General features: G+C 31.3%; 1 protein-coding gene across 1 annotated transcript; it reads left to right on the top strand.

Moving 5' to 3' along the window:
• Positions 1 to 4,351: 4,351 nt before the first annotated feature.
• LOC105333771 (piggyBac transposable element-derived protein 4-like) lies at positions 4,352 to 13,069 on the top strand (the record flags this gene model as incomplete). The annotated part of the gene is given in 7 exon segments (XM_066067054.1): positions 4,352 to 4,765; positions 4,971 to 5,085; positions 5,866 to 5,964; positions 6,188 to 6,251; positions 6,463 to 6,617; positions 10,711 to 10,897; positions 11,064 to 13,069. Coding segments are annotated over 7 exon segments (1,607 nt in total), but the record flags the coding sequence as incomplete, so codon positions are not given.
• Between the last annotated feature and the right edge of the window lie 1,356 nt (positions 13,070 to 14,425).

Here is a 14,425-nt window from a genome sequence, read left to right as displayed (position 1 = left end):
TATATATATATATATATATATATATATATATATATATATTATATAATTTTAAATTTTTCATCCCTGCCCGCTCCTCTAAATATCCAACAATGCAGTTCAATTTTAAAGAATAAGATTAGAATAAAATCGGACAAAGTATACACAAAATTGAACAAAAAAATATGGTTCAAAAAAAGGTTAGAAATTACTTGTCATGCCAAATTGATAAAATCAACTCCCGTCAGTACCTCAGTACTTTTATTTAAAAGAAGCGTTCCTTGATATAAGAGAATAATCAATATAATATTTTATTTATTCTAAGTTATCATATTACTTTGTAAGCGTTTTTCTTATGTTGGCTCGACACACTATTTTATATTATTGATAGTTGTTTATTTGATTTTTAATTGATAAATGATAAAGATATAAACATTTAGAGGTTTTTATCTTAAAAGTGTTTTTTTTAATAAGTACTTGACCAAACCATCTTTGAAAGGTATTTTCTGATTGATACAAAAAACATATAAAACAGAAAGTATCTTGTGAAATTATATTTTCATAAAAGTCCTTAATGAATATTTCAGATAGAATATTAATATGTCTAGTCACCTTACTATTATGAAAATTTTTTAAAAAAAAGTTGCATGTTTGTAGAAATTACCAATGAAGAAGAACGTAAGAAGCTAACTATTGATAAAAAACCGGGTATGTATATTTCAGAGATATTGCCATGTAATGTATGTCTTTAACAAGCTGCAATAATGTAGCCCTCTCCCGATTTTGCTGGGGTTTTTTTTTGGGGGGGGAGGGGGCTACAACTCCATAGAATCTCCGTAACGGTGCAAGTACGGGAGTGATTGACTCCTGAAACGATTTCATCTCAAATCGTATATAAATGACAATAACATTTGCATTTCTTACCTGAACTCAAACGTTGTAGATGTCTATGGCATAAATTATCAAAAAATATCAAGTATAGTCCATATATCGGTTATTTTGTAAATATGAATTTTTCATTCGTGCCACTTCCTTAAATGATAATTTAGTGATAAAACGAGGTAAGATCGATTATTTACACTGACATTCACGTTATCAAGCCCATCAAAACTCCAAGCGTAAATCCCATAAAATCACGCGAGAACCGTCATGGCTGCTGAAAAAGACGACTGGTAAACATGCTGATGTGTTTTATCTGGTTTGGATTTATGTACGGTTAGTTTGTTCAACCTGAATTAAAAAATCATTTTATCTAAAGGAAGTCAAATATAAAATCGATCTTTTCAGACCGAAGTCCGTCGCATTAAAGAATTAATTTTGCACCATTACGGAGATCCTGTGGAATTGTAGCCCTCTCCAGTAAACATCAGATATAAAAAAAAATCGGAGAGGGCTACATTATTGCAGCTAGTCTTTTACATAGGGTTGCGTTATCTTTACTAAACTATTTGAATCAATATTGTTGTGTTAATATTATTTATTTGCTTAAACAAAAAATAAATACGTGTCCACTAGATTTACCTTGTACATCAGTGGAAACATGCATATATTTTGAATTAATGATTATTTTAATTGTACTTTTTATATCATAACAGACTACATTACACATTATATGTCAAAGCAATTGAATCGAATATATTATCTTTATAAATATTTTTTTTAATATCAAAAGTAGTTTTTCTGAAGATATTGTTAATTTCAAATTTAGTATGGAGGCAGCTCTCACCAAAAGATTTTAAGAAAGACATTGTTTTGTCAGAAATTGATGGAAAGCAAATAACAGAGGTGACGCATATTTCCCGTGTTACATCTGAAATAATGTGGATAGAAAACAAGGATTGGTTTATGAAAATAGATCACAGTGGCAGAATTTTGTTTAAACATTATAATAATGTATATTGGGGATGTTCTTCTTTTACGGTGGATGAAAATGGAGACGTTCTCTACATCAATAGAGACACAGAAGTGATGAAAATATCATCAACAGGAGAAAATCCTACACAGCTGATAAAGAATAAAGGTCAATCAAAAATTATAAATATCTGCTCTACAAGATTAGGAGGAGAAGTACTGCTTCGAGTTCTTGATCAAAAGTCGAACAAATATTGGACATATATAGCCAGATACAACAAAAACGGAGAATTTCTCTTTCAATTCGAGTACCAAAATTACGAAAAACTGCATACTTCTCCTTGGTTCCTATCAGTTAATATAAATGGTGATATATGCGTTTCAGATCAGTTTGAGTCTGAAGTTGGAGCTTTTGATGAGAAAGGAAATAAGCTTTTTACCTACAAAGGTCGTCCGCCTCAAGATTTCAGCCCTACAGGAATTTGTAATGATTTTCTTGGACACGTGCTTGTGTGCAACGGGTCCAATCCCAGTGTTCATGTGCTTGATATGAAGGGCAACTTTTTTGCAATAATCATACAAGATATAGAAGATGTCAAAGATCCATGGGGATTGTGTGCTGATGACAACGGGAAACTATTTATTGGTCAAAAAAATTTCGGCATGATCAAAGTGTTTCAATATCTTAAAAACAACTAAATAATGTTTCTCCATCCTCATTGTCTCTACCTTCATATTTCCTTTTATCAGTTATTTTCATCCCTAATTGAAGACTTCGTTATAGTAACAATTTCGATTGAAAGGATCTTTCTTTCCAAACAGAAGACCATTTAAATACATGTATCCTGCTTTTTCCTTTTATAATCACCATGAACAGGTATTCTCTTGGGACGAAATACCCTCTTGATTTGTCTATAGTTTACATTCTTAATTGCAGGCAACAGCGTTTTTACTGTGTCATGGAATAATATGAACAATAACCATAACTTTGCCATCATACTAAAACTCACTAATTCTTTGTTGCGTTAAGGAACCATGCCAACAATTTAACTCTAGAAAAGTGCATACAATATCAAACATAAGAAACTAAAAATATTGCAATCAAACTAAAACAATACCAGTAATGGCACAAGTTCTAATCAATTATGCAAATGCTTACTGGTTCTCTATTATAAAAAGGAAGCATACTAATATTTCTTGTTAATTAAAAATAATAGGCTCAGTGTTCAACAATAATAGACCAAAAAGTACAATTCTAGAGAATTTTTAAAATATCAGTCAGGTTCCAAATAACCCCTAATATGTCAAATTTTTAAACATTTCTCTTGTAAAATTCTTATGAAAGTAAAATTTTATAGAAATGGACAACAAAATAATCATAAATGAAGTTTGTATGAATTTTATTTGATCCATATAGATAAGAAACTAAAGAGTTGAAAAAATTCTTTTTAAGGCAAACTGCTAGATAAAATCTCACCAGAATCTAAAATATAAAAAAATATTCCTTGATTAATGAGATGAATAAAAGAAATTGAATGAAATCGAAAAATTAAAAGTAATACTGAATTATTGCAAAAATCTTGGTATGAAATATCCTGTTTAAGAATCGTCTTTCTTTATTCTACATGGTCTAAAATATCTTGGGACCAATTTTTTTAAGTTATAAAAATCACGAAGAAAAATATAAAAAAGGAACAAGTCTATGCTAAATATGTAGATAAAAGGTTAGTAGTGCTTATAATAATGTTTGAATCTGAAAAATTATATTTTTGATGAATGCATTATATATATTCAACCCTTTAACCCCCATTGACGCATTTGGACGCACTTTGATAATACATGTATTAAAAGTTTAATTACTCGCTTATTTTATATCGTATGATAAAGAACTAGATATCAAAAGAAAATACAAATCCTCAGGAAAACAGGAGTAATTAAAGAAAAATGATTAATAACTTAAATAATAAATCATAGTTAAAATTTAAAATGATTTTTAGCTCTACATTTTGAATGCGCATTGTCGGACAAGGGCGGCTTTTACAGCTCGAAAGCACCGATTTAAATAAAAAAAATCCCCGTAATTATTAAGTAAACAAGTAATTAACCACTTTTATAACATCCTTGATATTTTTTACACATGTTTCATGTGATGTTTTTAGAAGAGCAAAATTATAAACAGGGTTCAATAGTATTACGTTGTTGTACATATATTTTTTAGTTTTCATTCACACGGTATAACGTTAGGCTAGTATCGATTGCATTACGTATTTATATTTGTATATACAACTAAAATGGACCAAGCTAGTAACTGCTTCTTATAATCATATATATTTTGTCAACATTTTATAAAATACGAAGTCTTTTGCCGAGATCACAACAAGCTGAATTTATCTCCCTTTTCCGTTACTACGCTACAATGTAAACATTGAACAAGCACGGGATTTCCGAGTAGAAATTGAGAACTGTTCATCGGATGACGATAGCGATACCTTGTCTGAGGGTTCAGATCTCCAGCTATTTAGTGAACATGAATTTTCATCGGACACAGACAGTGACGATGATACACAGCAAACAGAGTCATCAATGGAGCCTGACAGCCAACAATCAGAAGCAACTGATGATGACTTCTGGTCTTACGATCTCCACCCAGTGGACATAGCACCATTTACTGAACAAGTAGGGCCAGATCATACTTTACTGCCTGACAATGACTTGTTGAAGTATTTTTATCTTATGATAAACGAAGATTTCTTTGAAACCGCGGCTCAGGAGACGAACAGATATGCAGAACAGGAAATGACTCGCAAAGGTTCCCGCGATTCGATTTGGTACCCCACAACTAGCCCAGAAATGAAAGCTTTCTTTGGACTGAATATCATTATGGGAATAAATCAGTTACCTCGCATCGATATGTACTGGTCGGAAAACCCATTTGTTGGTAAGTAAAATATATGATTTACATTGCATATATTGCAAGAAATTCACTAAGCTTATAAAGCCGCTTGTACGATATAAAATACACAAAATTATATTGAAAAAAAAAATAGAATAACAAAAACCACAAAAACAACCTGCCACACAGAAAGAGAAAATTTAAATAATATACCCCCTAAGAATTAATAATTTGGTTTTCATTCTCCTAGGAAATGAAGGCTTCAAGAAATGCATGACAAGAACAAGGTTTGAAAAATTGCTGCAGTATCTGCACATAAATGACAACCAGGCTCAAGCACCTGCTGGATCACCGAATTATGACAGGTATCATACATGGTTTTGCTTTGGTTTATACAAAACTAATTTCTTTTTGTGAGGGAACTTGATTTATTTTTGTTCGCTATTATTAATTTTTTGTAAAGATTGTAAAGACACATTTGTAAAAAAAAAAAAAAATATTAGCAAACAGAAAAGCTTGTGCTAAAATATTCACATTGAACAAATACTGGAAACAATTTTTATATCATTCAGTTCTTTTGGTAATAAAACTTGGTCCCCCAGTATGAGTGATTCCAACCAACACGTGCATTGCACAGGGAGAAAAGTAAAAATAAAACCCGATGAAATATAAACTGGATCATTTTATCTTCAAGTTTTTTGAAAGTAATATATATTGTATTTGGTTTTGATTTTCATAGCTTACTTCTATTCACATACTAGTTCACTTAGAAAATATCATGAACAACCAAATGTTAATGACATGTCCTAAGTCACAATCAGTGGTTCAGTATTAGTAGAGTCTTGGCATGTCAAGTTTTGGACATTGGTTTAGAGTTTTGACTGAAACCGAAATTTCAAAACGAATACAAAACTACTACATGTAACTCAGTGAACAAGTATATTAAATGTATACACGGATGCAGAAATTCTGTTTGCCAGGGAAGGGGTGGGTGGGTTCCAAGATCTATTTTTAGTTATGGTACTTTACTATGTGAATTATATAACTTAAAATTTTTCAAAGGGGGTGTGGGCTTGCAGTTGAAATCCTCCACCCCCCCCCCCTCCCCAAATACATTTTAGGATACATGTTTTATTACATTTCAGACTTCATAAAATCAGACCACTTATCGACATGACAAGAGGACATTTCCAGAAGTTTTACAAACCAGGGAAGTGTCAGAGTATAGATGAAGGAATGATAAGGTACATGTCATGGCATTTCATCCTTGCTCTTTTTCTATCCGCTTTCTAAACGCAACTTGTTAGCATTATGCTAGTGAGAGCTGCTTGGGTCCTGGCCTTGATTTCCAGTCAAGCCATATATTTTCATTATATTTATATGTTCATTCTTACTTTCCTACTACATTACTTTATCCAGAATGTATAGATTTGCCTATATTATGATTCAATTCTCATATTCTTACAGGTACAAGGGACACCATTATGCACAGCAGTACACGCCAGGAAAAACAATAAAGCGCGGTCTAAAGGTATTTCAATATTTATAACTTCTGTAATCTTCATATCTTTTTTTCAAAACCTTGGAATCCCTAAGTGATCATTATTTTTTTAAAGATATTTTATAAGTTTTATTTAAAAAAACCCAGAAAGTTTACTGACACTTTTTATGTGAAATTGAAAAAATATTGAAACCTTAAATATCATAAATGTTATGACATGGAAACTTTTTTTTTCATGTAGATATGGATGAGATGTGAAACAAGTGGCTACACCAATGATTACAGAGTGTATCTTGGTAAACATGATTCAATGTGTGGCCCATCACTAGGGGAACGAATCGTCAAACATTTATGCAAGCCACTGAAGTGGAAAGGTCATCATGTGTTCTTCGATAGGTAAAGTAATTATTGTCAGAATGTCTGTCTGTTTATATGCAAGTTAAAATGACTTGTTATGAACAAAGGTTATAAAAATTTCAGAGTTTCTCAGTTGTGTGTGTTATCTAATTTTTATTTTTGGGGATGGGGGGGGCAACTTTTTCTAGAGATGCATGAAATGTTTGAATGCTACTTCATTTATTTGCAGGAAATGTGACACATTTATGTTCTTGTGAAATAGAAAACTTTTGTATACTTCTACTATATCTCTACTACTATGTCTCTGCTATATTGACAAATATGTAAACCAATTGCAAAAGTTTTGAATTACAATCTTGACCGTGTTCATACTACATGTACTCCATTTTTAGGGGATTATTTATATATGTTTACATTCTATCCTGTCATAGTTGCTCGAGACTGAAATGGGAATGGGTAAAATATTGTCTCTGATTATTAAATTAAGTTTGATGTCTCATTTTGAAATGAGTCATATTTTTAATGACTTTATAAAAAATCAGAATCAGTCCATCAGTCATATGACTTTTTCTTAATCTTATTTTATTAAAATTTTGAAATCAAGGTTGTATGGGACACTTCCATGTTGTGACGTATTGTATATCGAAATAAACAACAAAACCAAGTGTTACTAGTGGGTATTGTTTTTTTATACAAAAAAAAACACATGTCTCCCCTTCTCCCCAAGGATTGTAATATGGGGCAAATTTAATAAGTGAAAAAGAATAAAGTCAGCTATATGTTAGATATCATCCATATATGTTACAGTTTAGAAAATGAATTAACTTGAGACACAAGATTGGTCAAGGTCAAAAATTATGGAGGCGTACACTCCTTCTCAATACCATCTGCCTATGTTCCAAGTTTGAAGCCTCAATGTCAAAAGGTATCTAAGTTACCACCCAGACAAAATTTAATTATTTTTTCTTAATTTGTCTTTGAGTAAAACAAGGTCAAGGTCAATAGTACACCTCAGTGTATTATAATTGTTCTTTGTGTAAAGTTTGAAATCCTTCTGTCAACGAATATTTAGGAGGTGAACAATGAAGTTTTTTCTGATTTGACCTTGAAATAAAATTTTAAGGTCAAGGTCAAAAATTTTGGTAAGGTTCAATTGGACTATATACCATCTATGTATGATACAAGTTAAAAGATTGTATGATTAAGGAGTCTTGTGTAATGGTCCGGACTATATTTTTTATAAAACGCTTGACCTTGAAGAAGAAAATAGGTCAAGGTCAAAAAATTTGATGGCGTGCACTTTTTCTCAATACCATCTACCTATGTTCCAAGTTTGAAGTCTAAATGTCAAAAGGTATCTAAGTTACCACCCAGACAAAATTTAATTATTTTTTCTCAAGTTGACCTCGAGTAAAACAAGGTCAAGGTCAAATATTTATCAATAGTACACCTCAGTGTATTATAATTGTTCTTTGTGTAAAGTTTGAAGTCCTTCTGTCAAAGAATATTTAGGAGGTGAACAACGAAGTTTTTTCTGATTTGACCTTGAAATAAAATTTTAAGGTCAAGGTCAAAAAATTTGGTAAGGTTCAACTGGACTATATACCATCTATGTATGATACAAGTTAAAAGTTTGTATGTTTAAGGTGTTATAGTCCAAACTCTATTTTTTATAAAACGCTTGACCTTGAAAAAGAAAATAGGTCAAGGTCAAAACTTTTGGTGGCGCGCACTCCTTCTTAAAATTCATTCGATCAACTCGAAAAAGATGTCATCAGACGCAGAATTGTAAGCGTAATTTAAATATTATGTTTCTAAATTAGTCTCAGCTCGTTTTAACATGATTTAATTAAATCTAAAATTTTCAAAAAATTAAAAATTCATTCAATTAATTCGAGAAAGATGTCATTTGACGCAGAATTCTAAGTGCAACTTAGATATTATGTTTAAAAATTAGTCTGAGGTAATTTAAACACGATTTAATTAAATTTAAAATTTTCAAAAAATTTAAAAATCATATAATTAATTCAACAAAGATGTCATTAGACGCAGAATTGTAAGCGCAACTTAGAAATTTTGGTTCAAAACTAGTCTAAGGTCATTTTAACGCGATTTAAATAAAATTAAAATTTTTGAAAATTTTTAAATTCATCCAATCAATTCGAGAAGGATGTCAATGGACCCAGAATCCTAAGCACAACTTAGATATCATGTTTTAAAATTAGTCTGAGGTCATTTTAACGCGATTTAAATGAGTTTATATTTTTAAAAAAAATTAAAATTCATTCGATCAATTCAAAAAAGATGTCATCAGACGCAGAATTGTAGGCGTAACTTAAATATTTTGTTTTTAAATTAGTCTCAGCTAATTCTAACATGATTTAATAAAATTTAAAATTTTCAAAAAATTGAAAATTTATTCAATAATTTCGAGAAAGATGTCATTAGACGCAGAATTCTAAGCGCAACTTAGATATTATGTTTAAAAATTAGTCTGAGGTAATTTAAACACAATTTAATTAAATTTAAAATTTTCAAAAAATTTAAAAATCATATAATCAATTCAACAAAGATGTCATTAGACGCAGAATTGTAAGCGCAACTTAGTAATCATGTTTTAAAATTAGTCTGAGGTCATTTTAACGCGATTTAAATGAGTTTAAAATTTTTAAAAAATTTAAAATTCATTCGATCAATTCGAAAAAGATGTCATCAGACGCAGAATTGTAAGTGCAACCTGGATATCATGTTTTAAAATTAGTCTGAGATCATTTTAACACGATTTAATTAAATTATAAATTTTAAAACAAATTAAATTTCATCTTATTTAGTCGAGAAAGACTTCATTGGACACAAAATTGTAAGCGCAACTTAGATATTATGTTTTAAAATTAGTCTGAGGTCATTTTATTACGATTTAATTCAATTTAAAATTTTCAAAAAAATTAAATTTCATCCAATCATTTTGAAAACGATTTTATTAGACGCAGAATTAAAGTGCAACTTAGATAATATGTTTTAAAATTAGTCTGAGGTCATTATTACACATCCATTGAGTTTTAAAATTTAGCTTCCGGAATTTCCGGACAATGATTTTCCTCGTGAGGCTAGATGTTCATGTTATCTATCATTCCTGATAATTTCAGCTTCCTATCTTTGCTCGTTTTTGAGGAAATGTGTGGACAAGGAGTATTCGTCAAAAATGTGTCCTATATTTTGACCCCAGCTAGCTTCCGTACTCGGAATTTCCGGACAATGATTTTCCTCGTGAGGCTAGATGTTCATGTTATCTATCATTCCTGAAAATTTCAGCTTCCTATCTTTGCTCGTTTTTGAGGAAATGTGTGGACAAGGAGTATTCGCCAAAAATGTGTCCTATATTTTGACCCCAGCTAGCTTCCGTACTCGGAATTTCCGGACAATGATTTTCCTCGTGAGGCTAGATGTTCATGTTATCTATTATTCCTGAAAATTTCAGCTTCCTATCTTTGCTCGTTTTTGAGAAAATGTGTGGACAAGAACTTTTTAAAAAATGACAAAATGGCGGATAAGTCCGAACCGGAAGTGATTTTTACAAAATAAAAAAACGCGTATCAAGTTTAGATGATAATAGATCGATGCTGAAAATTTGACAAAAATCGGACCACCCATCTCCGAGAAATCTTCTGCACAAAAATTGTAAAGAAAAAAAAAGAATAAAAAAAAAAGTGAAAAAGAAACATTACAATAATAGAAGGGTCTTCCGCTGAAGACGGAAGACCCTAATAAGAAGAATAAGAGGAAGAAAAAGAAATTCGACAAATACAATATGTCTCCCCTTTGAAAGGGGAGACATAATTATATAAGTACATAGCTAGTTTCTTTCCCAATATTGTCACCTAATAGCTTAGCGCTGTGAGTTAGGGGGATTGCTACGAATCTGAAAGTCATGAGGTCGAATCCTGCTGGGGATTTTACAATTTTTACTCTTCAGATAGAATATTTTTAAAAGCTATTTTTGGTTAAATATTGTAAAACTAGTATTTGAAAATTTTAAACCGTTGAATTATAATGCATTTTAATCCACATTAATATTGACAGATGTCCCATACCACCTTAAGTTCATTATATTGTTGGTTTTCTTTTCCTTCAGATATTTCACTTCTATTCCTCTTCTCCAAACTCTTGAATCCTACGGTGTTTATGGTTGTGGGACTATAATGGCAAACAGGAAAGGGTTTCCCTCACAGCTGAAGAACCCACACCTTCCTGAGAGAGGAGATGCTGAACAGATGCAACATAATAACCTTGTTGCTTGCGTATGGAATGATGCTATACCTGTACGTAGTTTTTATGTGGTAAAATAGGTGTTGTATTTGTAAAAGTCTAGGTTCAGTGCTTATCTGTTTTACGTGAACAAAAAATTTATATTTGCGAGAGTAAACATGTTTTCAAATGATTCCAAAAGACAGGTTTATTAAATTTTTCATATAAATTTAATCTAAGGTTCACATTGCATCTACAACATCTGACCCTCTCGGAGATGGCCCAGCTCAAAGAAGGGTTCGGGGTGGTGGTGTTATCATCATTCAGCGCCCGCCTGCAGTTGAGCACTACCAACAACACTACTATGGTGTAGACAGAACACAACAGTACAGATCCAAGTGTCCAGTTGGCCGTCCATCCAAAAAGTTTTGGAAGTATCTGGTCAACTATATTTTTGAAATTTCTCTGATCAACACATTCCTTCTTTGGTTTGAAACCCCAGGAACAAGAAAACCAACAAAACATTTCTCTATGGTTGACTGTAACTCGTCTATCGCGGAGAAACTTATTGGTGATTTCTCTAGCAGAAAGCGGGCACCTTCATGTGGAAGGGGAGTTGCAGGTATAAGTGTTGCTAACATCAACCGGCACATCAGCACAAAGTTGACAAGACCGCGAGGAAGATGCAAACAGTGCAAGAAGAATGGCAGAAGAAGTGACACTTTTTTCGGTTGTAGCATTTGTAATGTACATCTGTGTAGAGGAGCTTGTTTTCAGGCCTATCACACTTATCATCACTTGCTTATGGAATAGGTTTATATATAATGAAATGTCTGTTTATAATTGCATGTTTTGTTCAAATAATATGCGTTTACTTTATTTGGTGGCTCCAAGCACTTATCTAATCCACTCAGATGGTTTGCATTTTTTAAAAATGTGATTTTGTCGTGTACCATGTATTTTTAAAACCTAAATCTAAAAAATAATCTAAATATGTTATTGAAAAGAAATAAACTATTCATCACTGTGTGTTGGTAACTGTTGCCATGACAACCATTTTTAATTTATGTACATGTATTTCATATTTCTATTGTTTACCAAAGCTGAATTCTTTATTCATTGATTTTCTTGAAAAATTGATAAAACTTCTTCGTTTCTTTCCATTTGAATTTTGTTGTATTCATAACGAAATAATTTTATTGAGATACCTTAATAAGCTTGTGGTCTTGTTGCTATGGTAACTATTGTTTGTGCATTTTCAAGAATGTATAATTAGAAAAAAATATATCGTCGGTAACATTATATACCACATTGTAGACTGTTATTGCCTTTTTCGGGTCACTAAAGACACACTTTGAAACTTTATTACAATTGTTTGTTGTTACTTTTATTTTGATCAGAAAATGCCAAATGTTGCGCAGAGAACATAAAAAAAAGTTGTTTCAAATTGTTTTGATTAGAATTACAGCTGTTCAATAATACTTTACAATGTATTTTTCTGTAGAATATTCTGTATATTATTTTATCATTCAATATGGTATCAAAATATTCCACTATTTAATGAAAAATCTATGAAAAAATATTATTTTTAAGCCCAAAACGTTGCCATGGCAACCGCATATTTGACTTTTTGTATTCAAATTTAAAATCTGCAAAAAAATGTCTTTCATTCCATATATAATTATTTGATTAAAAATATAACCAGTATTAAGTTAAATTCAATTTGTTATTATATAACTTTATCTTGGTAAATTGTGAAAAGTTCTGGGGGTTAAAGGGTTAAAACAAAATGTTTGTAGTTGCATTGCCTTTCACTTTTTTATTTACAATGGCAATTATAAACAACAACTATACGCCTATTAATACATACATAAGATGTCCATAGTGATACAAATGTACGTGTGGTAATTAAAAACATGCTCCTTTTCAGAATTCTGTCGTTCTCTCATTTGGCTTGCAAATCCGGCTTCCACTACTATTGCTACCCAGCTATATCTATTTTAATTAAAATATATTAGCTTTCACTGCAAGTCTTTTAGTGCAAATGCTTTACATTGTGAAGTTTGGATCAGTTCAAGGGATCGTAATCGATGATACGGTACTTATGTGTTTTTTTTCATCATACATATATACATGTAGTTTAAGTGAAAATATTGTATCTGCGTACCTTTATCGATAATCATTCAGATATTATGATCGTATGTTGCAGATGACTTTACAAGAATAAATCGCCGATAACAGGGATATATCTCACGTTTTCTGTACAAAACAGCTGATAATTAATGTTAGTTAAAAGCTTTAACCTCGAAGAAAATTTACATATTTTTAAAGTTTTTTTTGTGATTTCCTTCCTATATCATCTCCCTTGTAAGAAGAGTTCTATTAAACGGCGCACAGCTATTTTGTACCACGACATAAAGTTATCAACCCGAAAGACAATGGCGTTTGAAACGGATGTCAGACATGTTGTGAAGATGTAGCCTTCCACCTGAAAAAATGCAAATTTTCATGAGTCATAAATCTTCACACATACACATGTACATGTATCTCTTGACAAAAGAGAATGAGCAAATCAAAAGAAAATTACATTTATTAACTCTTTTTCTATTACTGGTGTGTGATGATGGGGTAGGGGATTTAATGGAAAAAAGCTGAGGCATGCCTTCATTTCCACTAGAAATATTTATAATCCACACATCCTATGGATGTGTAATGCTCAAGACCCCTTCTCCTTATTATAACTCATTTAAACAAAAAGAAGCTTGTTATATTATAACTCATTTAAACATAATATGTCTCTACACTTATCAAATTAATACACAAATTTAATACAAAATGTTACAGGGTCAATATGGGGTCAATTCAATAATTGTAAGTCTGACAAATGAAAAAATAACTTTTGCAAATAAATGACAGAAACTTTCACCTGAAATAGGAAAGTTAACGATAACAATTAAGCTTATTTGAATAAAGATGACAATACGGTATGCTGACAAAGGGATATCACTTTTCAGAAAGTGAAAGTAAAGCTTAACTGTTTTGTATACCAGTGTTTCATGATATTGCGCTTCTACGTGTACATATGTTATACTTACCTTTATTGGTCAATATCATAATGATAATCCAGTTAGAGCAATATGTGAATTCCTTTAGCTGATCACCACAAAGGAAACTTTTATTCATGTTAATTAATATTATACGGCATATCGAAAACACATGTGTCCACCACGTGAAACGAGCTGAGTAAAACTAGTATCCGCTAATGCAACCTGTAGATCTGTGTTGTGAACGTAACTTTGAACAAAGATCATTTACTTGTAACATATTGCATGTTTTATGTTCTCTTTCGCTTCGCTCAGCCGAACATAAATTATTTCAAGTTCATAATCATATAAATAAACGAAACAAACGCATAATGAAGGAGGTGACAACATTAGCCAAATTTATTATCGTTTTTATATACAAGTAAATTTGGTTTTATCCATGGAACAGCCACACCCCTGCGAATGTGTTCGGAATGTTTTCTTTATCGTTGTTAAGTATGTAATAAATCTAGAGGTGCTCGAATGAAAGTTCACAAGACTTCACCGAGATTTGTTCAG

The sequence above is a fragment of the Magallana gigas genome, chromosome 7, assembly GCF_963853765.1.
Source record: "Magallana gigas chromosome 7, xbMagGiga1.1, whole genome shotgun sequence".
Classification (NCBI taxonomy): Eukaryota; Metazoa; Mollusca; class Bivalvia; order Ostreida; family Ostreidae; genus Magallana; species Magallana gigas.
The sequence above is the reverse complement of the archived record's forward strand: the minus strand, read 5'-3'. Positions and strand labels throughout refer to the sequence as shown.